The sequence below is a fragment of the Archocentrus centrarchus genome, chromosome 11 (assembly GCF_007364275.1).
Source record: "Archocentrus centrarchus isolate MPI-CPG fArcCen1 chromosome 11, fArcCen1, whole genome shotgun sequence".
Taxonomy (NCBI): domain Eukaryota; kingdom Metazoa; phylum Chordata; class Actinopteri; order Cichliformes; family Cichlidae; genus Archocentrus; species Archocentrus centrarchus.
In genome coordinates, this window is record NC_044356.1 from 31,289,450 (window position 1) to 31,315,830 (window position 26,381).

General features: G+C 45.2%; 5 gene segments (V, D, J or C); 3 read left to right on the forward strand and 2 right to left on the reverse strand.

Moving 5' to 3' along the window:
- The first annotated feature begins 275 nt into the window (after positions 1-275).
- Positions 276-761, forward strand: LOC115787721 (Ig kappa chain V region 3381-like). The segment is given in 2 exon segments: positions 276-331; positions 439-761. Coding segments are annotated over 2 exon segments (375 nt in total).
- Positions 762-3,682: 2,921 nt separating this feature from the next.
- On the reverse strand, positions 3,683-5,322 carry LOC115787829 (Ig kappa-b4 chain C region-like). The segment is given in 2 exon segments: positions 3,683-4,159; positions 5,213-5,322. A coding segment is annotated over 1 exon segment (258 nt).
- Positions 5,323-6,359: 1,037 nt separating this feature from the next.
- Positions 6,360-6,843, forward strand: LOC115787722 (Ig kappa chain V region 3547-like). The segment is given in 2 exon segments: positions 6,360-6,414; positions 6,521-6,843. Coding segments are annotated over 2 exon segments (375 nt in total).
- Positions 6,844-16,979: 10,136 nt separating this feature from the next.
- Positions 16,980-17,967, forward strand: LOC115787723 (Ig kappa chain V region 2717-like). The segment is given in 3 exon segments: positions 16,980-17,035; positions 17,143-17,407; positions 17,955-17,967. Coding segments are annotated over 3 exon segments (330 nt in total).
- A 1,324-nt stretch (positions 17,968-19,291) lies between these two features.
- On the reverse strand, positions 19,292-20,990 carry LOC115787920 (Ig kappa-b4 chain C region-like). The segment is given in 2 exon segments: positions 19,292-19,772; positions 20,840-20,990. Coding segments are annotated over 2 exon segments (465 nt in total).
- Between the last annotated feature and the right edge of the window lie 5,391 nt (positions 20,991-26,381).

Genomic DNA, 26,381 nt, shown 5'->3' on the forward strand with positions numbered 1-26,381 from the left:
GGAGAAATATCCTGTCAAGAGAAAAACTAATATTAGAAAATGCATTTTGAAATATTTTGGACTAAACATTCTGAGAAACTGATTCATTGATAAATATCATCAAGTGTTTGACACAAGACACTATCAGAGTCAGAGCATTTCCATAGAGAGCCACTTTGCATCAGCAGCACCATGCTCCAGTGCTCTGGGAGACTTTATAGTCCTGAGAGTTGAACACTGGATGACTGACAGCTGTCCTTCATCACAACAGAAGCCACAGAAATCGTCCTCATCAAAAACATGACTTTGATCTGCGTCCTCATCTGGACTCTCCTCTGCTGCTGCTTCACAGGTAAAGTCCAGAGAATCAAACTCCTCTCCTCTATCAACATCTGTCCCTCTGAAATGAAGCTGACAAAACCATCAAGCTGCTTTATGTTTGTGTCTCTGTATCCTCAGAGTCCAGAGGACAGATCACAGTGACTCAGCCTGGAGCAGTGAGCTCTGCTGTGGGAGGATCTGTGACCATCAACTGTAGGACCAGTCAGAATGTTCATAGCTCCAACTGGTTAGCCTGGTACCAACAGAAAGATGGAAAACCTCCCAAACGTCTCATTTACGGTGCTAGCACTCGAGCATCAGGGATTCCAGCTCGATTTACAGGCAGTGGATCAAACTCTGACTTCACTCTGACCATCAGTGGAGTCCAGGCTGAAGATGCAGCAGTTTATTACTGTCAGAGTTTTCACTATCCTAACAGTCAGTGGGTGGGCACACAGTGAAAAACAGTCGTACAAAAACCTCCCTCAGTCAGACTGAACAGAAAGTGAACTGACTGCTGCAGCTGGAAGCTACTGCAGAGACTGATACAGTTCACTGAGGACACACACACACACACACACACATGCACACACAAGCACACACACATGATTAAACATGTATCAAGACAAGTTACTTACTTTAAAAAATTACTGACTGTCAGAGATCATGATCCTCCTAATTTTTTGCTTTTTATTGATTTACTAAAAAATTAAGATGAGCAACATGACATTGGATGAGAAAATGCTTAATCATGACCTTTGACCTCAGGTTTACAGTGGATAATCTTTACTCAGGTGAAGAGCAAAGACATTCATTCATGAGTTTGAGCAAAATGCTGTAAGTAACACATTTTGTTCAAAGGTAAATGAAACACTTGAAGGTAATGGAACAATCTGTGTTTCTGAGCTGCTCGGTTTACATTGTATTACAGTATTTCTGAACTGCTGTCTCACATTTCCTGACACAAATCCAAAAACTCAAAGCTAATTTCCAAAATCCCAGACTTTCCTGTCAAAATCAAACCATCACTGCAAAAAGCAGTGATCTGTGTGCAAAACCAACCACTGTGGGGAGATCAAACACACAGCAAGTAAAAAACCTATTCACAAAGACCATCTGTTACACACTACATCAAATAATTTAAGACGCAGCATCCAGGACACGTAGTCAGCAGAAAATGTTTATTTCAAGTGTGTACAGTGAAACAGTGCCATAGTCAGAGTGACATGACAGTGATGAATGTAGATAAACAAACGATACGTAAATAATAAATAAATAAAATAAAATAATAATATGTGCCGAATCCAGTCTTAACAGGACTCTACAGTAACATCGTCACATGCATGTTCCATTGCCTCCAGTATATTCTCCCTGGTGTAGGGCTGTCGGTCAAACACCTTCCACCTCCACGCAGAGAAAAACTCCTCTATTGGACTGAGGAAGGGGCTGTAAGGTGGATGGAACATGTTCATGTAGTGCTGGTTGTTTGTGAACCCCTCAGCACGGTGAAATTTCAGTGTCCCAAACTATGACGTATACAAGAGGCACTGCTTGCTGATCCAGCTGTTCACACACAGCAATGCGATGCTGTAGACCACCCATGTGAGGAGATGTCCGGCGTTGTATGGCTCCAGGTGGAGCATGATGGTGGAGGACCCCCCCAGTTACCAATGGCTGCACAGAGGGTGACATTGCCACCCCGCTGACCAGGGACTTCCACATGAGGCGTGAAAAGGGCGCTCCTGCCACCCGCATGTGGTCGTTGTTCAATTCTGGGAAAGTCAGAGTACACTTGGACATTACACTGTAATGAACGTCACAGTACCTGCAGTGTGGCATACTGGGTGTCAAAGGTTGTACAGCATGAACAGTGAATGCCCTGATGATGCTGCCACAGAGAATCTGCTCAGATTGGGTTGGACCCTTTGTCCCGCTTCCCTCATTGTCATCTCGTGGACGAGGACGTGGTTTCTTTGCTCAGTGGTCCTCGTCCTCTTCCTCCTCATCTGCCACCTCTCACACGTGCTCTTCCTCCTCTGCCTCTCTGTATGTGTCTGTCCATTGTAGATGCACATGTGCCGCCTGCACATTAAACTGACTTTTGTCCTGCACAGTTGTTCTGCTCACATCATTTGACAAATGTGTGCTCAGTTGTAAGTTGCTGAGTGTAACAGCTGACAGCGGTGTTGGAGTTGTGTTTGCATTCTGCTGCCAGTGTTTAAGGTTTAGCAAAACACATGTGAAGTGTGTTTAGTGACTGAGACTGTGTTTGCTGTTACAGAAAAGAGAGCGATTGAGCTGCACCGAATGTGTCGAAGTGCCTGAACTGTGTTCACGGTTTGGCAAGAAGAGTGTGTGATTAGAGAAATGTGTTAAGGCCTCTGTGGATTTGATTTAGGGAGTGTGGTTTAGTGTTTTAGTGACTGAGAAATACTGTGATATCTTTAATTAAAACATTTTCAAGTATCACATTTTAAATATTTTTATTTTCATTTGTGTGTTTAATCATGCTCATAAAAAAGCCAGAACCAAACAATGTTCCTCAATTATTGTTAAACTCTTTATACTCTGTATATTTAACATTTCAGTCCATCTTTGCAACATTACACGTCAGCATTGATAAATCTCTGAAACCATCACTTCCACTGTCAGGATCAATTCTGTCCTCATTACTTGAGTCCAATCATCTTCTTGCCCTCCTTCTGCGAGCCAATCAGCTTCTGTTCTGTGTGCTTTAAATCTCAGCGCTCTTCTTTCATTCTGCCTTTCAAACTCTCATTGGTGCGACCCGCCTCCTCCCCATCTCCACCTCATCCTGGACAATCAGAGATCCTCATTCAAGTCTCCACCTGCTTCATCTCTGCCAACACCAGTGTCTAAACTCCAGCCTGCTGTGAGGCTCCATCAGAGTTTAATCATTTATTGCCCAATAATTGATTAATCAGACTTTGATCAATCATCTTAAATGGTTTTAAATGATCTCTCCTTAAAGATAAGGATGACTCTCTGCTCTTTAATCTTTATTATTTATTGTTTCACAAGGTCAGAATAAAATGCAGGTCAAAGAACTGCTTCAAGACTAGAAATTATGAAGAGATTAGAGTTAATCTGCCACTGACATGGCCTCAGCATCTATCAAATATATTAAATGTGGATATAAGAATGAATTCAACCATTTTACACAACATTACACTCAATGTGTTCTGCTGCCATTTTTCTTTTGGTCGGCTTAATAAATCTTACAAAATGTTTGATATTTGTTAAACTCAGCGAGTCAAAGAACATGTTTACTCAGTACATTTTTATTCTTTTGAAAAGTTCAAATATCAGTTTTACAGCAGACAATCACAAAAGGATCAAACTAGAGGAGATTGTTTTAGCATTTTTTTATCCTTATGAGATGGAAAATATTATGATTTGATTTTTTTCTTTTAATGTGAGAAGAAAAAGAAAGAAAGAGACAGAGAGAGTTGGAGCACACAGAGAGCAGTAGCTGAAGAAAAGCAGGATCAGAGTCCCAGTGAGTCACATCAGGACTGGGAACACTGGTCTCTCCTCAGTGTCTCTGAGACCAGAGCCTGGGAGCCCTGGGTGGCCTCACAGGTCACAGAGCCCACCTTCCCCCACTGGTCTGCAGTGAGTGTCAGGGTGCTGCTCCAGCTGTAGCGGCCGTCATTGTGCAGCACTGCGGGAGTCCTGCTCTCCTCCCCTCTGATGCTGCCACTGCTGCCGTCCATCTTCCAGGACAGCCTCCAGTCTGAGGGGAAGCCCTTGTTGGCCAGACACATGAGCGTGGCCTTCCCCTGCTGCAGCTCCTCACTGGAGGGACCCAGCACCTTCAGGGCGGGGCGCACATCACCTAGGAGACACCAATCAGCTTAGAGCACAGGAACCACAACTTGATGTTCTCCTTGAAGAAGTTTCTGCCAGATGTTTTTCTGCTCCATCAGTCACTCACTCACACATTGTTTCACTTCCTTTAAGAAAGCTCTCATGCACATCAGCACAGAGAGAATCATCACAGTTTGACCAACATTTAAACAACCAGAGAGCTTCACAGGCAGCAAAAATAACACACGTTAAAAAACAAAACACTTTTATCTGCAATTAAAGGCCTGAGAGTAGAAATGAGTCTTGAGCAAAGACTTAAAGGTAGAAACTGTTCGGGCAGCTCTAATATGAAATGGTAAGGCATTCCAGAGACTCGGGGCAACGACTGGAAAAGCTCGGTCAGCTCTATGTTTAAGTCTAAATCTTGGAGTATTGAGGATGATCTGATTAGCAGACCTCAGCGCTCTGACAGAGGTGAGAACATGAAAAAGGTGCCAGCACATTTCAGAGCTTAAAAACCATCAATAAAATCTTCAAATGAATCCTAATATTGACAGCAAGCCAGTGAAGAGAAGCTAAAACTGGAGTAATATGCTCACTGACTGAAGGAATGAGTGGAAACAAGAACAACTACTCATCAGCATCAAATGTTCTTCATAGAGGTTTCAAATGTTACTGAACAGTTCACATAATTCCAAACTAACTTTGAAACATCTGACACGATAAAAACATCAGAGTTTAAACTTCAAACTTCACAGTTTCAGTGAAACAAAGCAAACATGACGAGTCTGACAACAAATGATTATTATAGAAAGAAAGAAAGAAAGAAAGAAAGAAAGAAAGAAAGAAAGAAAGAAAGAAAGAAGAAAGAAAGAAGAAGAAAGAAAGAAGAAAGAAAGAAAGAAAGAAGAAAGAAGAAAAGTTTTGAATCTACATTTCCAAAGCTGACTTGTTTTCTCAGAGCAAAAATGTTTCTAAAATAATGAATCACGAACATGAAAAGTTTCCTACATGCTGAATATTAAAGGAAATGAAAGGAATGAAAAGAAGAAGAAATCAAAGAGTTCTAAGACTGACTTACTTCCAACATCCAGTCTGGTTCCTCCACCAAACGTCCACCACAGTGATACAAACTCACTGAGCCGCCGTACAAAAACCTCTGACTGCACAGAGACACGGCTCTCTGACTCTGAGACAAACAAACTCAACAAATCATTCACTGTTTGTACAGTTTTGTCAGCTGATGTGAAAACTGAAAATATTACAGTGAAGAATATATAGATTTGGAATGTGTGACTTTGGACTTTTGTTGTTTTGGGCCTTTCTTCTGATATCAAACACTCACAATAACACAGTGGCACCAATTCATAGAATGTTCACTGGATTTAAAAGGTATCCATGTAAATTAAGACCTGCTTGATTCCCCAAAATCATTTTAGAATATTAATAATAATAAAATATCTACATTTTTTTTCAGAGACCACAGGTTAATTATAATATATCTGTAAATATTGAAAAATAAGACATGTTTCCATTTGATCCTCTGATAAACTGGCTGATTCCCTCCATAGAAAGATGCATATGTATTGACAAAGGACACAAAAACATGTAAATACTTCTGTGCTGAGCCGCCACTGAGACTCCAAGACTCTGAACTCTGCTGGAGGGATGAAGGCCATCCTCCCAAAACATGCAGATGGAGAGCTCTGTCCAACACATCGCTCCAAAATCTCCCAGAGTTCAACTGTGTCGAGCTTTTATAATCTGAAGAAAACCCAAAAAAAGGATCAAACAAAAGAAAAACAACACTTTGGGCTCTTTATTAAACTTTTTGAATCCATTCACCACAATGTCAAAAAGATGTCTGTACAAAATATAAAGCATATTTACAGTGAATAATATTATTAATTATCAGTTGATCAAAGATAAAGCAAAAATATTTATTTAAAAAAGCAGATTAAAATGTCCTTTCAGAAAGAACTCAGATTGATAAAATGCATTTTATAAATGTTTGAATTGTGATAAAAAATGAATGATTCATTGATAAACAGCATCATCATATTGATCCCTGTGTGAGTCAGTGAGAGCATTTCCATAGAGAGCCACTTTGCATCAGCAGCACCATGCTCCAGTGCTCTGGGAGACTTTATAGTCCTGAGAGTTCAACACTGGATGACTGACAGCTGTCCTTCATCACAACAGAAGCCACAGAAATCGTCCTCATCAAAAACATGACTTTGATCTGCGTCCTCATCTGGACTCTCCTCTGCTGCTGCTTCACAGGTAAAGTCCAGAGAATCAAACTCCTCTCCTCTATCAACATCTGTCCCTCTGAAATGAGCTGACAAAACCATCAAGCTGCTTTATGTTTGTGTCTCTGTATCCTCAGAGTCCAGAGGACAATACACAGTGACTCAGCCTGGAGCAGTGAGCTCTGCTGTGGGAGGATCTGTGAACATCAACTGTAGGACCAGTCAGAATGTTTATGGCAACAACCATATTTACTGGTACCAACACAAAGATGGACAAATTCCCAAACTGCTCATTTACTACACTAGCAGTCGATATTCAGGGATTTCAGATCGTTTTACAGGCAGTGGATCAAACTCTGACTTCACTCTGACCATCAGTGGAGTCCAGGCTGAAGATGCAGCAGTTTATTACTGTCAGAGTTTGCACATTCCTAACAGTCAGTGGGTGTTCACACAGTGAAAAACAGTCGTACAAAAACCTCCCTCAGTCAGACTGAACAGAAAGTGAACTGACTGCTGCAGCTGGAAGCTACTGCAGAGACTGATACAGTTCACTGAGGACACACACACACACACACACACACACACACTCACAGTGTAAACTGTCATTAAGCACACTAAACCTTTCCAAAGTACCCCTTTAAACCACTTGTCATCAGTGCTGTTACACTCAAACAAAGGGATTCAGATGCAGTCATGGAGGAGCGTGGAGTTCAAATTCACAGTAAACTTTATTTACAGGTGACTCAAAAGAACTGACATAAAAATCAGCAGCCAGTCTAACCACGAAATTTGAGCTTCTTAGTTTGCAAAGTGTGAAAACGATTGATGAGAACCAAACCTATGCCAAACTAAACAGAGTCACTCATCAATATAAATGTACATTTATAAAAGGGCTACCACTGAATGCATGAATAACTCTGAAGCTGACTAATACTCCCAGACTGGTGGTGTGAGGAGGCATGGGGGAGAAGAGAGATCCTCGGGTCGGTTCTGATGAAAAATGGAGAAGGGGATTATTTTGTGTTTGTCACTCTGAGGTGAGAGCGGTGTGGGGGAAGGCAGACTGGCTCAAACTAGTGATGACGGTGCGACTCTGAAGCTTCGATATGGAACAAACAGCCCAACCTCAGCCCCTCCACAAAAGCAGGGACACAGCAGCACTGACATCACACCACTAGTCAATATGTATCTGATTACTTCATCCATTGCAGCTTCACAACATCCATTCAATATAATCTTTGTATCTACAGACAAGCTGTGAGAATGTGTGACAATCAATCCACTTCATGACCTTTGACCTTACCTCGTGCTTCTTCACAGACATCTTAAGTACATCCAGTTTGTGAAGACAAAGATCATCATCACACACCTGCACATTCCTGTTAAGATTCATCCTGTTTGTGTTCATTGTTGCAAGTTTGTATTTTAAAGTTTCGGCCTGTAGATCCCAGAAAGTCCCATGTAAGAGTATGTAGATGTATTAGATGTAGTAAATTAACATGTTTTTACTAGTGGAAATTAAATGATGTCATGAATGATTTGATTATTCAGTGTTTGTTGAGGGTCAAACAGCATGACATGTTCAGAGGCCAGTGCTGATCAGAGGCTCTTCAGGCCTTTCAGAGCCAATCACACACCAGCAGCACAATGATGATGTCACTGACTCTATCAGCTCTCGGCTGCAGTCAACAACATATCATTAAACATTTGATTTCTCCATATTAAATTTTATATGTTACAATACTTACTTTTGCTCATGCTGTGTTTTTTCTTTGTTTTGTTTAAATATGTAAAATATTCTTTATTTTAAATTTCAGTCTCCTTTATGTTACATTTCTTGGCTGATGTAATATTTTTACATGTCTGTTGATTTCAAAGTTGTTTCAATGTTACCTTCATTCATGACTTTTGACCTGCATTACTGCTGCCTGCTGTGCATCTGTACAAAGTCTGATGTATTCATTTATGGATGGATCATACATAATATACATAAGCAGAGTTTTATAGGATTTCTGTTATTTCTGGTTAATCGGTTCATGTTAAATTATTTTTGATTCAAAACCCAAAAAATCTTCAGTGTTTAGTTTTTAAAATCCTCGTACTCAGAGCAAAATGCAAGACAGGAATATGAATTAAAATTAAACAGATATGAGAACACCGTCAACAGTTCTAAAATCATGAAAAACAAACATGTCAATCTGTTTTTGTTCTAAAATGTAATTTTCCCTTTGAGGTCATTTTCTGATTAATGATAGTACTGCAAGAAATACAAAGATGGGTGTAAGAAAGATATTTATTATTTGAAAAACCTTACAAACATCAACTCTACGAAAAGCAACAAACACAACAAGGATGAAGAGAGAGTGAGATTGTTAAAGAGCACAGAATGAAAGCAGGAGCTTTAAACCAGCATCAGACTGAGTCTCATCAGGACTGGGAACACTGGTCTCTCCTCAGTGTCTCTGAGACCGGAGCCTGGGAGCCCTGGGTGGCCTCACAGGTCACAGAGCCCACCTTCCCCCACTGGTCTGCAGTGAGTGTCAGGGTGCTGCTCCAGCTGTAGCGGCCGTCATTGTGCAGCACTGCGGGAGTCCTGCTCTCCTCCCCTCTGATGCTGCCACTGCTGCCGTCCAACGTCCAGGACAGCCTCCCGTCTGAGGGGAAGCCCTTGTTGGCCAGACACATGAGCGTGGCCTTCCCCTGCTGCAGCTCCTCACTGGAGGGACCCAGCACCTTCAGGGCGGGGCGCACATCACCTAGGAGACACCAATCAGCTTAGAGCACAGGAACCACAACTTGATGTTCTCCTTGAAGAAGTTTCTGCCAGATGTTTTTCTGCTCCATCAGTCACTCACTCACACATTGTTTCACTTCCTTTAAGAAAGCTCTCATGCACATCAGCACAGAGAGAATCATCACAGTTTGACCAACATTTAAACAACCAGAGAGCTTCACAGGCAGCAAAAATAACACACATTTAAAAACAAAACACATTTATCTGCAATTAAAGGCCTGAGAGTAGAAATGAGTCTTGAGCAAAGACTTAAAGGTAGAAACTGTTCGGGCAGCTCTAATATGAAATGGTAAGGCATTCCAGAGACTCGGGGCAACGACTGGAAAAGCTCGGTCAGCTCTATGTTTAAGTCTAATCTTGGAATATTGAGGATGATCTGATTAGCAGACCTCAGTGCTCTGACAGAGGTGTGAACATGAAAAAGGTGCCAGCACATTTCAGAGCTTAAAAACCATCAATAAAATCTTCAAATGAATCCTAATATTGACAGCAAGCCAGTGAAGAGAAGCTAAAACTGGAGTAATATGCTCACTGACTGAAGGAATGAGTGGAAACAAGAACAACTACTCATCAGCATCAAATGTTCTTCATAGAGGTTTCAAATGTTACTGAACAGTTCACATAATTCCAAACTAACTTTGAAACATCTGACACGATAAAAACATCAGAGTTTAAACTTCAAACTTCACAGTTTCAGTGAAACAAAGCAAACATGACGAGTCTGACAACAAATGATTATTATAGAAAGAAAGAAAGAAAGAAAGAAAGAAAGAAAGAAAGAAAGAAAGAAGAAAGAAAGAAAGAAAGAAAGAAAGAAAGAAAGAAAGAAAGAAAGAAAGAAAGAAAGAAAAAGAAAGAAAGAAAGAAAGAAAGAAAGAAAGAAAGAAAGAAAGAAAGTTTTGAATCTACATTTCCAAAGCTGACTTTGTTTCTCAGAGCAAAATGTTTCTAAAATAATGAATCATGAACATGAAAAGTTTCCTACATGCTGAATATTAAAGGAAATGAAAGGAATGAAAAGAAGAAGAAATCAAAGAGTTCTAAGACTGACTTACTTCCAACATCCAGTCTGGTTCCTCCACCAAACGTGAGCCACAGTGATACAAACTCACTGAGCCGCCGTACAAAAACCTCTGACTGCACAGAGACACGGCTCTCTGACTCTGAGACAAACAAACTCAACAAAATCATTCACTGTTTGTACAGTTTTGTCAGCTGATGTGAAAGCTGAAAATATTACAGTGAAGAATATATAGATTTGGAATGTGTGACTTTGGACTTTTGTTGTTTTGGGCCTTTCTTCTGATATCAAACACTCACAATAACACAGTGGCACCAATTCATAGAATGTTCACTGGATTTAAAAGGTATCCATGTAAATTAAGACCTGCTTATTTCCCCAAAATCATTTTAGAAAATTAATAATAATAAAATATCTACATTTTTATTTTCAGAGTCCACGGGTTAATTGTAATTTATCTCCCACTGAGTTTATATTAATTTCTTTAACAGCTGTCCTTTTGCTACATTACTTATCAATTCTGAATATACTGTATTTTTTTAATGGTCTCTCTTATTGTAATTATGTGTTTGAATTCAAACAACTTAATATTGTAGCGATTCTCTTAGTTAGAGAGCGTGTTGATGTTGTGGGATTTCGGACTGTTCGGGAGGTTCGTGAAGGCAGCATGGGGAGAGAGAAAAGACCGAGAGCTTGCCTGTGTGTGTGTGTTGCTGTTCCGCTGTTGTAGTTGTGGTTGGCGTGGCTGTGGCCTACAGCAGCCGTTTTTCTGCTAATAAAGACGACCTTTGTTGTGAATATCGCCGACTGTGGAAGTGTGTTTACAACGTTACACTGGTGTCAGAAGTCAAACTGCTAACCGTCGGCTAGCCCTGCTTCGGCTACCTCAGTTGACAGCCTGCGCTAACTATGGCAGTGCAGCGAGATGTGGCCGGGGCCCGCCCGAAGATCAAGAGAGAGGCTATGGACAGTGACTTTGGGGGCACGCTGGGTCCTGAGGGAGCGGACAGTGCCGGAGAGCGTTTGGCCCGCCTCAGACGGACTGCCAGAGGCCTGGTGGCCGCCGCTGGCTTTAGCCCGTCGACTGCAGGAATATACGCGGGCGCGGAGACGCCCGCCCCAAACAGCGCGGGGCCCGTGCTTGGCGATAGTGGCGCCCGGCCCTGCCAGGCAAATGTGAAAACCCCCAAGTACTCCGGTAAGGCTGACTGGGAGGCCTTCCATGCTCAATTTGAACTGTTAGCGCATGCTGCGGCCTGGTCCAAAGACACTAAAGCACTCCAGCTAGCCTTGTGCCTCACTGACGACACTTTGGCATGCCTGCTGCTGCTTAGCCCAGCGGAGAGGGGTGACTACAGGGCTCTGGTTGGTGCTCTGCAGCGGCGGTTTGGGCAGTGTGGCCAGCCTGCTGTCCTGCGGTCCGAACTGACGAGTAGACGGAGACAACCGGGTGAGCCGCTTCGCGCTTTGGCTAATGACATTGAGATGCTAGCGAAGAAAGCATATGCCCACATGCCCATCGACGTGCAGAACGAGCTGGCCAGAGACCAGTTCATCCGCGCCATTATCCCTGGTGAGCTGCGCATCCAGACTCAACTTTCCCACCCCCGCAATCTGCACGAGGCCCTGGAGATGGCCTTGGAGAGGGAGGCCGTGGTGGCTTCTGCGGGGTGCGACCATAGCGAGTATGACCCGGTGGTGAGGGCTGCGGTGCCGGAGGCCCCGGGCCAGGGGGTGCCAGCTTGGGCGGGCCGAATTGACCGAACTGGTTCGAGGCGTGTCTCTACAATCTTCACGCCGCGGTGCTCGTCCTCGCCGAGACCCTCCTGTTTGCTGGACGTGCGGACAGCTGGGCCACATCAGCGTGCGATGCCCAGACCGTGCCGGTGTTCAGGGAAACGCCTCAGGGCCTGCGTAGGCGGGACGGCGCAGGCCCCCTCTTCTGTGTCCCAATCCGCCGGGGCGCCGGTGGACAGAGCCCAACGGTACAGCTGGGGGTGCGGGGCTCAGCTCCCCCCAGAAGCAGACGACAGCACAGAGTCCGCGAGGGTGGTGGGCTGGACGCGTGCAGGGGATTTTTGTCACATCCCCATCACCCTGGCAGGGGCTCCGTGCACAGCTCTGGTTGACACTGGCTCCACTGCGACCTTGATGAGACCTGACGTGGTGCCGGTAGGAACCCAGTTGGAACCAACTACAGTAAAACTGCGTACAGTGACTGGTGAGTTAGCCCCGATGTTGGGAAAAGGACTGGTCCCTATTCAGGTGGGGGGCCTGGGAGTGAACTTGAAGGTGTGGGTGGCAGCGGTGCAGGACGTTTGCATATTAGGCCTGGACTTTCTGCGGGCCTCACAGAGTGTCTTAGACCTGGGGAATAACACGCTGATCTTTCCAGGGGGCCCCATGGTTGACCTGGTGCGCCCCGCACAGGCCCCGAACCTACACCCGCCAAAGTCGAGAGCAGCGGGGGTGCACCATGAGGCACACCTTCCGCCCCCGATCTACCCCCCTGCACCCCTGTCCCCTGACCCTGATTTAGCCACCGTGGTGGGTTCTCCTGCCTCAGACCAGCACACTGTAATGGGGGAGGGGGATAGACTGGCAGTAGTGAGGGACATATGGACACGTAGCTGCCAAGATTTAGATCATCCACAGCGGGAGGAGCTGTGGCAGGTGCTGCTGGAGTTCAAGGACATTTTTGCTCTGTCAGAAGACGAGGTAGGCTTAACTCACCTCCTGCAGCACGACATTGACACGGGAGATGCACGGCCTGTGAAGTCACGCCCTCGCCGCCTCCCCCTGGCGCATCAGGCTGCGGCTGATAGTGCGATCGGGGAGATGCTCAGGGCTGGCGTCATTGAACCCTCCGACAGCCCCTGGGCCTCGGGGGTTGTGATGGTTAAAAAGAAGAAGAGCCCCAAAATGAGATTCTGTGTCGATTTTAGGCCGTTGAACAGTGTGACTAAGAAAGACTCATACCCGCTGCCCCGCATCGATGAGTGCCTGGATTTGGTTTCCGGCTCTTCCTGGTTCTCCTCGCTGGACCTGCGTAGCGGGTATTGGCAAGTGCCCCTCAGCCCCGCAGCCAGACCAAAGACTGCTTTCAGCACAGGCAGGGGGCTGTGGCAATTCCGTGTTCTCTGCTTCGGCCTATGCAATGCGCCGGCCACGTTTGAAAGGTTGATGGAAAAGGTGCTGGCCGATATTCCCCGACAGGAATGTTTGGTCTACTTGGACGACATCCTGGTCCACGGAAGTTCCTTCGAGGCAGCTCTGGCATCCCTGCGGCAGATTCTACAGCGGATAGCGGCAGCGGGCCTGAAACTCCACCCTGATAAGTGCTGCTTTATGAGGAAAGAGCTGGAGTTCCTGGGACACAAAATCGGGGGTGAGGGTATCAGTACGCTGGAGGAGAAAGTGCAGGCGGTGAAGGACTGGCCAACCCCCACAAACTTGAAGGACTTAAAGAGCTTCCTTGGTCTGGCGTCCTACTACAGGCGGTTTGTAAGGGGGTTCTCCTGTATTGCTGCGCCCCTGTTCCGCCTGCAGAAAAAGGATAGTGACTTTGACTGGTCAGCAGGATGTGAACAGGCTTTTGAGCGGCTGAAAAACGCCCTAACAGAATCTCCCACCCTCGCCACCCCCGGACCCCAGTCTGCCGTTTATTCTAGACACAGATGCCAGCGATGTCGGAATGGGGGCAGTGTTGAGCCAGGTGGGGCCAGCGGGGGAGAGAGTGGTGGCGTACTTCAGCAGAACCTTTAATAAGGCTGAACGACGCTACTGTGTGACGCGAAGGGAGCTCCTGGCCATAGTACGGGCAATAAGTCACTTCAGGTACTACCTTTGTGGCCTGCCCTTCACTGTCCGGTCAGACCATTCAGCCTTGCAGTGGCTAATGGCGTTTAAGGAGCCAGAGGGGCAGATTGCACGCTGGCTGGAGGAATTAGCGCCATACGTCTTCGAAGTGAAGTACCGAGCGGGGGCTCACCACGCCAACGCAGATGCCATGTCCCGCCGCCCCTGTGCTCCAGCTGGTTGCCGGTACTGCGAAAAGCGGGAAGCCCGGGAGGAGGAGCTCCGGGCTGGGGGAGAGCATGATTCCGGGTGTAGCGGAGGTGAGCTGGCCTGCAGAGTGGCACAGGTGATTGACCCGCTCGAGTGGAGAGCGCAACAGGAGCAGGATGTTGACCTCTGGCCAGTGCTACAATGGGTGGAGTCTGGTCAAAGACCGCAGTGGAGCGGAGTGGCTGTATACTCACCTGCAACTAAAGGACTGTTTGTGAAATTTTCAGCTCTCCGAGTAAAGGACGGAGTGCTGCAGAGAGCCTGGAAGGAGCCAGCTACGGGGGAGGAGAGGTGGCAGGTGGTGGTCCCCAGGGCCCTGAGGGAGGCAGTTTTGAAGGCCTCCCACGGAACCGCCGGGGTGGGGCATTTTGGAGTTTCCAAAACCCTTCGGCGGCTCCGGCAGAGTTTCTACTGGGGGCAGCTCAGGAGGGATGTTGAGGACTTTTGCCGCCGGTGTGACCTCTGTGCAGCGCACAAGGGTCCCTCAGACCAGTCCCGGGCCCAGCTACAGCAGTTAGCAGTGGGAACCCCGATGGAGAGAGTAGCAGTGGACGTGATGGGGCCTTTTCCACGCACAGACAGAGGAAACCGTTATGTCTTAGTTGCCATGGACTACTTCACAAAATGGCCGGAGGCATATGCCATACCCGACCAGGAGGCGGAGACGGTGGTCGACAGGCTGGTGGAGGGCATGTTTGCCAGGTTCGGGATGGCAGAAACCATTCACAGTGACCAGGGAAGGAACTTTGAGTCGGCTGTTTTCTCTGTCATGTGTGAGCGCTTAGGGATGCGAAAGACCCGGACGACACCGTTACACCCGCAGAGTGATGGGCTCGTCGAGCGCTTCAACAGGACCCTGGCGAAACAGCTGGCCATCCTCACTGCAGAGCACCAGCGTGATTGGGACATGCATCTCCCCCTTGTTTTGTTGGCGTATAGGTCCGCTGTGCAGGATTCCACCTTGTGTACGCCTGCCCTGCTCATGCTGGGGCGAGAGCTACGGACGCCAGCGGAGATGGCACTGGGGAGGCCTCCGGACGCTCCGGTAGTCGTACCGGGTCCGGAATACGCCAGGAGACTGCAGGACCGGCTGGAGTCGGCCCATGCTTTTGCCCGTGATCAGCTGGAGAAAGCGGGAATGAGACAGAAAAGGAATTATGACTTGAGGGTAAAAGGGAAAGACTTCAGGGCCGGTGACCTTGTGTGGGTGTACAGCCCGAGGAGGAAGAAAGAACGGTGCCCTAAGCTGGACTGCCACTGGGTGGGGCCTTGTGTAGTGGTAGAGAAGCTGGGGGAAGTGGTGTACACGGTTCAGCTGCCGACTAGGGGGAGACGAGTGGCCCTTCATAGAGACAGGCTGGCTCCATATAAGGGTGATGTGCGCCCAGTCCAGTCAACCCCCCTGAGAAATGAAACAGCCACAGCCCCAGACTCACTGACTGTGCCCCCTTCTACTGCCCCACAGCTTCCTCCACTTTTGCACCCCATCCCAGATCAAAAGCAGGGTGCTGCAGGACAGCAGACACAGCCCCAAGTGTCGTCTACAAGGGGGCTGCAGAGGCAGAGAAGACCCCCAGGTCACCTCAGAGACTTTGTACGGGATCCCTCGGGGCGAGGGATTTAGTGAGGGGGGGCAATGTAGCGATTCTCTTAGTTAGAGAGCGTGTTGATGTTGTGGGATTTCGGACTGTTCGGGAGGTTCGTGAAGGCAGCATGGAGAGAGAGAAAAGACCGAGAGCTTGCCTGTGTGTGTGTGTTGCTGTTCCGCTGTTGTAGTTGTGGTTGGCGTGGCTGTGGCCTACAGCAGCCGTTTTTCTGCTAATAAAGACGACCTTTGTTGTGAATATCGCCGACTGTGGAAGTGTGTTTACAACGTTACAATATCATCAGGTTTTGCACCAACCAAAAATCTAGTTTATACCAGTTTTAACAGGACTGATGATATTGGATTGATGATATATCAGGCAGCGCGGTGGTGCGGTGGTTAGCACTGCTGCCTCACAGCTAGAATAACTTCTAGAAGTTCTGGGTTTGACCTTGGCTGTGTGTCTCCCTGTGCCTGCGTGGGTTTCCTCCCACAATTACATGCAATAACTGGGGTTAGGTTAATTGGTCGCTCTAAATTGCCCACAGGTGTGAATGGTTGTCTGTCTCTCTGTGTTAGCCCTGCAACAGGCTGGCAACCTGTACAGGGTGTACCCTGTCTCTCACCCTGTCAGCTGGTATAGACTCCAACTATAACAGATACGTTTGGTCAATTAGAACATACAGTTTAGTTCAATTGGTAATGGAGCAGTGCTTACTTAACAAGCTGAGTTAAATAAATGGGTGGTGAGTGATTCCTTAAACTAAGTATCTTCAATTTAACTTAGATCTTTCGCTCCATTCCAAAATTGTCTCAAGTACATTGAACATAGTCCACTGCACTTATTCAACTGATGCTTCATTACTTCAAAAATTTAAGGCAACCAGTTACCTTAGTTTTTTTTTAAAAGTAGATTCAATTTATCCTGATTTACAGTGTTGATAAACAGCATCATCATATTGATCCCTGTGTGAGTCAGTCAGAGCATTTCCATAGAGAGCCACTTTGCATCAGCAGCACCATGCTCCAGTGCTCTGGGAGACTTTATAGTCCTGAGAGTTCAACACTGGATGACTGACAGCTGTCCTTCATCACAACAGAAGCCACAGAAATCGTCCTCATCAAAAACATGACTTTGATCTGCGTCCTCATCTGGACTCTCCTCTGCTGCTGCTTCACAGGTAAAGTCCAGAGAATCAAACTCCTCTCCTCTATCAACATCTGTCCCTCTGAAATGAAGCTGACAAAACTATCAAGCTGCTTTATGTTTGTGTCTCTGTATCCTCAGAGTCCAGAGGACAGATCACAGTGACTCAGCCTGGAGCAGTGAGCTCTGCTGTGGGACGATCTGTGAACATCAACTGTAGGACCAGTCAGGATGTTTATTTTGATGGCATCTTTCACTATTTAGCCTGGTACCAACAGAAAGATGGCAAACCACCCAAACTGCTCATTTACACTGCTAACAGGAGAGCATCAGGGATTCCAGCTCATTTTACAGGCAGTGGATCAAACTCTGACTTCACTCTGACCATCAGTGGAGTCCAGGCTGGAGATGCAGCAGTTTATTACTGTCAGAGTGTTCATGAAATTAGCAGTCAGAGTATGTTCACACAGTGAAAAACAGTCGTACAAAAACCTCCCTCAGTCAGACTGAACAGAAAGTGAACTGACTGCTGCAGCTGGAAGCTACTGCAGAGACTGATACAGTTCACTGAGGACACACACACACACACACACACACACACACTCACAGTGTAAACTGTCATTAAGCACACTAAACCTTTCCAAAGTACCCTTTAACCACTTGTCATCAGTGCTGTACACTCAAACAAAGGGATTCAGATGCAGTCATGGAGGAGCGTGGAGTTCAAATTCACAGTAAACTTTATTTACAGGTGACTCAAAAGAACTGACATAAAAATCAGCAGCCAGTCTAACCACGAAATTTGAGCTTCTTAGTTTGCAAAGTGTGAAAACGATTGATGAGAACCAAACCTATGCCAAACTAAACAGAGTCACTCATAAATATAAATGTACATTTATAAAAGGGCTACCACTGAATGCATGAATAACTCTGAAGCTGACTAATACTCCCAGACTGGTGGTGTGAGGAGGCATGGGGGAGAAGAGAGATCCTCGGGTCGGTTCTGACGAAAAATGGAGAAGGGGATTATTTTGTGTTTGTCACTCTGAGGTGAGAGCGGTGTGGGGGAAGGCAGACTGGCTCAAACTAGTGATGACGGTGCGACTCTGAAGCTTCGATATGGAACAAACAGCCCAACCCCAGCCCCTCCACAAAAGCAGGGACACAGCAGCACTGACATCACACCACTAGTCAATATGTATCTGATTACTTCATCCATTGCAGCTTCACAACATCCATTCAATATAATCTTTGTATCTACAGACAAGCTGTGAGAATGTGTGACAATCAATCCACTTCATGACCTTTGACCTTACCTCGTGCTTCTTCACAGACATCTTAAGTACATCCAGTTTGTGAAGACAAAGATCATCATCACACACCTGCACATTCCTGTTAAGATTCATCCTGTTTGTGTTCATTGTTGCAAGTTTGTATTTTAAAGTTTCGGCCTGTAGATCCCAGAAAGTCCCATGTAAGAGTATGTAGATGTATTAGATGTAGTAAATTAACATGTTTTTACTGGTGGAAATCAAATGATGTCATGAATGATTTGATTATTCAGTGTTTGTTGAGGGTCAAACAGCATGACATGTTCAGAGGCCAGTGCTGATCAGAGGCTCTTCAGGCCTTTCAGAGCCAATCACACACCAGCAGCACAATGATGATGTCACTGACTCTATCAGCTCTCGGCTGCAGTCAACAACATATCATTAAACATTTGATTTCTCCATATTAAATTTTATATGTTACAATACTTACTTTTGCTCATGCTGTGTTTTTTCTTTGTTTTGTTTAAATATGTAAAATATTCTTTATTTTAAATTTCAGTCTCCTTTATGTTACATTTCTTGGCTGATGTAATATTTTTACACGTCTGTTGATTTCAAAGTTGTTTCAATGTTACCTTCATTCATGACTTTTGACCTGCATTACTGCTGCCTGCTGTGCATCTGTACAAAGTCTGATGTATTCATTTATGGATGGATCATACATAATATACATAAGCAGAGTTTTATAGGATTTCTGTTATTTCTGGTTAATCGGTTCATGTTAAATTATTTTTGATTCAAAACCCAAAAAATCTTCAGTGTTTAGTTTTTAAAATCCTCGTACTCAGAGCAAAATGCAAGACAGGAATATGAATTAAAATTAAACAGATATGAGAACACCGTCAACAGTTCTAAAATCATGAAAAACAAAACATGTCAATCTGTTGTTGGTTCTAAAATGTAATTTTCCCTTTGAGGTCATTTTCTGATTAATGATAGTACTGCAAGAAATACAAAGATGGGTGTAAGAAAGATATTTATTATTTGAAAAACCTTAAAAACATCAACTCTACGAAAAGCAACAAACACAGCAAGGATGAAGAGAGAGTGAGATTGTTAAAGAGCACAGAATGAAAGCAGGAGCTTTAAACCAGCATCAGACTGAGTCACATCAGGACTGGGAACACTGGTCTCTCCTCAGTGTCTCTGAGACCAGAGCCTGGGAGCCCTGGGTGGCCTCACAGGTCACAGAGCCCACCTTCCCCCACTGGTCTGCAGTGAGTGTCAGGGTGCTGCTCCAGCTGTAGCGGCCGTCATTGTGCAGCACTGCTGGAGTCCTGCTCTCCTCCCCTCTGATGCTGCCACTGCTGCCGTCCATCTTCCAGGACAGCCTCCAGTCTGAGGGGAAGCCCTTGTTGGCCAGACACATGAGCGTGGCCTTCCCCTGCTGCAGCTCCTCACTGGAGGGACCCAGCACCTTCAGGGCGGGGCGCACATCACCTAGGAGACACCAATCAGCTTAGAGCACAGGAATCACAACTTGATGTTCTCCTTGAAGAAGTTTCTGCCAGATGTTTTTCTGCTCCATCAGTCACTCACTCACACATTGTTTCACTTCCTTTAAGAAAGCTCTCATGCACATCAGCACAGAGAGAATCATCACAGTTTGACCAACATTTAAACAACCAGAGAGCTTCACAGGCAGCACAAATAACAAACGTTAAAAAACAAACACATTTATCTGCAATTAAAGGCCTGAGAGTAGAAATGAGTCTTGAGCAAAGACTTAAAGGTAGAAACTGTTCGGGCAGCTCTAATATGAAATGGTAAGGCACTCCAGAGACTCGGGGCAACGACTGGAAAAGCTCGGTCAGCTCTATGTTTAAGTCTAAATCTTGGAATATTGAGGATGATCTGATTAGCAGACCTCAGCGCTCTGACAGGAGTGAGAACATGAAAAAGGTGCCAGCACATTTCAGAGCTTAAAAACCATCAATAAAATCTTCAAATGAATCCTAATATTGACAGCAAGCCAGTGAAGAGAAGCTAAAACTGGAGTAATATGCTCACTGACTGAAGGAATGAGTGGAAACAAGAACAACTACTCATCAGCATCAAATGTTCTTCATAGAGGTTTCAAATGTTACTGAACAGTTCACATAATTCCAAACTAACTTTGAAACATCTGACACGATAAAAACATCAGAGTTTAAACTTCAAACTTCACAGTTTCAGTGAAACAAAGCAAACATGACGAGTCTGACAACAAATGATTATTATAGAAAGAAAGAAAGAAAGAAAGAAAGAAAGAAAGAAAGAAAGAAAGAAGAAAGAAAGAAAGAAAGAAAGAAAGAAAGAAAGAAAGAAAGAAAGAAAGAAAGAAAGAAAGAAGAAAGAAAGAAAGAAAGTTTTGAATCTACATTTCCAAAGCTGACTTTGTTTCTCAGAGCAAAAATGTTTCTAAAATAATGAATCATGAACATGAAAAGTTTCCTACATGCTGAATATTAAAGGAAACGAAAGGAATGAAAAGAAAAAGAAATCAAAGAGTTCTAAGACTGACTTACTTCCAACATCCAGTCTGGTTCCTCCACCAAACGTGAGCCACAGTGATACAAACTCACTGAGCCGCCGTACAAAAACCTCTGACTGCACAGAGACACGGCTCTCTGACTCTGAGACAAACAAACTCAACAAAATCATTCACTGTTTGTACAGTTTTGTCAGCTGATGTGAAAACTGAAAATATTACAGTGAAGAATATATAGATTTGGAATGTGTGACTTTGGACTTTTGTTGTTTTGGGCCTTTCTTCTGATATCAAACACTCACAATAACACAGTGGCACCAATTCATAGAATGTTCACTGGATTTAAAAGGTATCCATGTAAATTAAGACCTGCTTGATTCCCCAAAATCATTTTAGAATATTAATAATAATAAAATATCTACATTTTTATTTTCAGAGACCAGAGGATAATTGTAATATCTGTAAATATTGAAAAATAAGACATGTTTCCATTTGATCCTCTGATAAACTGGCTGATTCCCTCCATAGAAAGATGCATATGTATTGACAAAGGACACAAAAACATGTAAATACTTTGGTGATGAGCCGCCACTGAGACTCCAAGACTCTGAACTCTGCTGGAGGGATGAAGGCCATCCTCCCAAAACATGCAGATGGAGAGCTCTGTCCAACACATCGCTCCAAAATCTCCCAGAGTTCAACTGTGTCGAGCTTCTATAATCTGAAGAAAACCCAATAAAAGGATCAAACAAAAGAAAAACAACACTTTGGGCTCTTTATTAAACTTTTTGAACACATTCACCACAATGATGTTCTGCTCTGATGGAGAAACACTGAAACCAGCAGCATTGACCTTCTTCCATCTGTTCTCTATGTTAAAGAAATGATCTTCTTCCGTTTGGATGTTGATCATCTTTCTCCAAGCTGGACTGGTCTGAATAACTCTTCTCCTCTTTCTCATGTTTCCAGGTTCATCAGGAGAAATCATCCTGACTCAGACTCCTGAAGCTCAGTCTGTTGTTCCAGGACAGACTTTCTCTATCAGGTGTAAATCCAGTCAGCACCAGAGTTAATTTCCTTGACGAAATATTTTCGTCATAGTTTTCATCAACGACCCTTTTTTTCATGACGATAACGAGACGATAATTAAATTAAAACTACCTAAAAGGATATAAAAATGATAACGAAATTAATTGACACTTTCGTCAACGAATGAAAACGAGACGAAAATGCCTGGTGTCACGTTGTTAGGGACCACCTTAACCCTTAGTGAGCTGTGAGAGACGACACAGACACGTACCATCCGGTTTGGACCCCTGTCGCTTTATTTAAATGTTTCCCCCTCCCTTTTTTCCATTACATGACCCACAACAAATGTTCCTACCCTCTAACTGAGCTGATACTACATCCCCCTTTCTGAGACAAGTAACTTCTTTTTTTTTTTCTAGAGAAGGGTGGGGTAGACTACCCATCCCTTCTGCCAAGTGTGGGGATTATTCTGCCCCATTGCCCACTCGGCTCTCTGTACCTTAACTTATGTACAAACAAAGTCCTGGAGGTGACTAGGGACCTTCCTGTTTCTGATGAGGTAACAACGCTCAGGCGTTTGGCTCTGCTGCTGTGGTTGAACTTGAGCCTCTGGTGAGGGGAGTGTTCTGGCTGTGTCTGTCGCCGTGACTCCGCCTGTTGGCATGTCAGGAAAGCTAGTCGCAATGTCAGGAGCCACCGGGGTTGGGGAGAGATGGAATCCGTTTCTCCGTAGGATGCCCCGAGGTGTCTCCACAATGTAGGATCTTGGTGTGTCTGCAGGGCACACCACTGTGCCTCGCTCCCCAATGTCCTTTACCCACACATTCTTACCAGGATGGAGATGTGTCATGACATGTGTTCTATGTCTGTGGTCATAGTTGCATTTCTGTTTTCTCCTGTATGTGTTTTCAGTCTCTCTTAGCTTGTCCCAGTCCAAACATCTTGGCTGGAGTTGGGATGGTGCTATAGAAACAGATGTTCTGATCCTTCTTCCCACGAGAAGCTCTGTGGGACTGTATCCATTCGCCAGTGGAGCAGCGCGGTAGGCCATGAGGGCGAGATAGGGGTCGGTTGACTTTTTTAGAAGACCCTTAATGGTTCTCACTGCTCTCTGAGCCTCCTCGTTGCTCTGTGGAAAATGAGGACTGGACGTCACGTGGTTGAAGCCCCATTCCTGTCCGAAAGGTTGGAAACTGTCACAAGAAAACTGTGGGCCATTATCCGAACGTACAACTTCTGGAATACCATGACGAGCAAAGATCGATTTAAAGTGCTGGATCATTGCTTCTGAAGTAGTGGATGATAATTTGGCAACTTCAAAGAATCTGGAAAAATAGTCGACAATAAGAAGGTAATGCTGGTTACCATACTGGAAAAGATCAGCTCCGACAGTGGACCATGGTCTGGCTGGAAACACTGTTGGCATCATTGGTTCTTTGAAGTTTGTTTGCTCTCGTGCACAAGTGTCACAGTTCTCAATCAACTGTTGCAATTCCTTGCTAAGACCTGGCCACCACACCGACTGCTTAGCACGCTCACGGCATTTTGTCATGCCCAAATGTCCCTCGTGCAATTTGCACAACATCTCTGCCCGGAGGGATGCCAGGATGACAATTCTTCCTCCTTTTAGCAGCACTCCATTTTGTACTGTGAATTCGCCTGAAAATGGCATGCAGGGCCGAATTGCCTCTACAACAGAGAATTTATCAGGCCAGCCCTCTAAACAATGTGTCTTGAGCTGGCGAAGTGTAGGGTCATTGTCTTGGTGTGTTTGAATCTCCCTGAGCCTAGGCTCTGTGACTGGCAAATTTGCCATGACTATATTGACATAGAGGTTTGTTTCTTCCTCCTGCAATCCATCTGCTGTGCTAGTCACCGGAGATCTAGAAAGTACATCTGCCGTTGCAATGTTCTTACCAGACACATGTGAGATTGTGTACGAGAACCTCAATAGTCTCATTCTGAGACGCTGTATTCGCGGTAGGAGCATGTCTAATGTCTTTGAGCCCAGCAAAGAGACCAAGGGCTTGTGGTCTGTTTCCATATGGAAGTTTTTTCCGATGAGAAACTCTGCGAATTTCTCACAGGCCCATGTGGAGGCCAGTGCCTCCTTTTGGATTTGAGCATACCTCTGCTCAGTGCTTGTTAAGGACCTGGAAGCATACGCTACTGGTTTCCAGTCCTGGTCTGTTTGCTTTTGAAGGAGGACAGCACCCAAGCCAAATGATGAGGCATCAGCAGAGACCCATGTCTCAGCATTTGGGTCATAAAGTGCCAATCCTGGTGGTGTTGTAAGTTCCTTTTTAATGACCTCAAAAGCTTCCTGCTGTTGGGAGCCCTACATCCACATATTTGACTTTTTCAGCAAGTCTCTCAGCAGACGGGTTTTCTCAGTCAGGTGGGGTATGGATTTCCCCAGGTGATTTATCATTCCCGGCAGCCCTCTCACCTCGCTGATGTTGTGGGGTTCTCTCATGGGCTTGACTGCGTTCACCTTTTCTGGGTCTGCGCTCACTCCTGATGCTTCAATCACCTGCCCCAGAAACTTGATTCTGCTCTTGGAAAACTCACATTTTTCGTTGAGTGTGACCCCGGCCTCCTGAAGTCGTGACAGTGCTGCACGTAGCCTCTCGTCATGCTGCTGTTGAGTAGCTCCCCAGATGAGTACATCATCCATCTGGCACAAAACACCCTCCAGACCCTCAAGGGTTTGTGTCATATGCTTCTGGAAGTGCTCTGGAGCAGAAGAAATTCCGAAGCATAGGCGATTGTAACAGTACCTTCCAAATGGAGTTATGAAGGTAGTGAGCAGTGAAGATTCTTTTGAGAGTGGAATCTGCCAGAATCCAGAATTCGCATCTAGCTTCGAGAATACTTTGGCTCCTGCCAACTGTCCCAGTGTGTGCTCTACAGAGGGAAGCGGGTGTCTTTCCCTCATGACTGATTTGATCAGTGCATATTCTCACCTTACCTGTTCGTTTGGGTACTACTACCATAGGCGCACACCACTCGGTTGGTTGTTCCACCTTGGAGATGACTCCCTGCTGCTCCATGCGGTTTAGTTCTTCTTTGACCTTAGGTATGAGAGGGAGAGAAATGCGTAGAGAAAGAAAAAGGTTTAGCGTCTGGTTTCAGGACAATGTTATACTCGCCCTGCATCTTTCCTAGGCCTTTGAATAGCTTTGGGAATTCTGCTTTTACTGCTTCATCTGAGTCTAGGCTGATGGCATCCAGCCTAGCTACCAACTGCAGCGCTACAGCAGCTAAACGACCTAACAATGGTGTGGCCAGCTCCTCCACCACATAGACTTCCTGTGAGATGCTCTTTTGTCCTTTCTTTAGTATGGCAGTAAATTGTCCTTTTACTTTCAGTGGCCTTCCTCTTGGTCCCTTCAGGGCCTTTGAAACTCTCTTCAGTCTGTTGAGTTGGTCCGGGCTGTACATCCTCTCTGGCACTGCAGTTACGTCGGCACCTGTGTCTATTTTACACACGATGTTGCTGTGATCCATTTTTATCTCTGTCATCCATGGGCCCTCATCTGTAATACCTGTGAGTGAACCCAGAAATGCGGCCTCATCTCCCACCTCTTCTGTCAATATTGCTACGTTCCCCTCATTAAGCCTTTTAGCTCTACACACTCTGGCATAATGCCCTTTTTTCTTGCAGTGGTTGCACACTGCTTCCTTAGCTGGGCATTGCTGCAAGCTGTGGCCCTTCATATCTCCACATCTTCTGCATTGTGTGTTTTTGATGGTCTTTTTCCATGCTGCTTTACTAGCTGACATGGATGACTGTGGCTTAACTTAAGTTAATGCATCTCCTTTAAAATTTTTCTTTAGCATTTCTTGTTGTTTCTTTATTTGCTCACTGTCTTGCTCTGGTGGCTGCCTTGGAGAGCGTTAATTCAGGGTCCATTTGCAATTGTTCAGATAGTTTAGTGTCTCTTAGGCCATCTACTAGTCTGTCTCTCACCATTTCATCGTGCAGAGCTCCATATCCACAATGTTCGGCAAGGCAATGCAGTGCAGTAATAAAACAATCGACTGACTCACACAGCTCTTGCTGCCTCTGATTGAATTTTGCTCTTTCAAAGATGACGTTTCTCCGTGTTATGAAATGAGCATCTAATTTGTCTTTAATTGTGCTGAATTCGCTTGCTTCAGTAGGACTCAGATGCAGAGAGGTCAGAATATCCTCTGTCTCCTCCCCCATTGCGTAGATCAGCGCATTCGCCTGGTTTTCGTCGGCTAGCGTTTCCAGACCGGACGCAATTCGAAACCTCTCGAGTGCTTGATCCACTTGGGCCAGTCTTCAGCCTTGAAAGTGAATTTTTCTGGCGGCAGGACTTGAAACAGGCTCATGTTTCTCTACTGCTGCTTAAGTTAGGAAAACATCCAATCAAACGCACAGTTGCACAAATTTGCTCTAAACCCGGGAAGGACAAACTAGCCTGTGATTTGTCGTTCCTTCCGATAGAACTAAGTTATGTAAACAATGTCAGCAGGGAGAAAGAGACGAGCCGATGTATGGACACATTTGTCCTTTGATA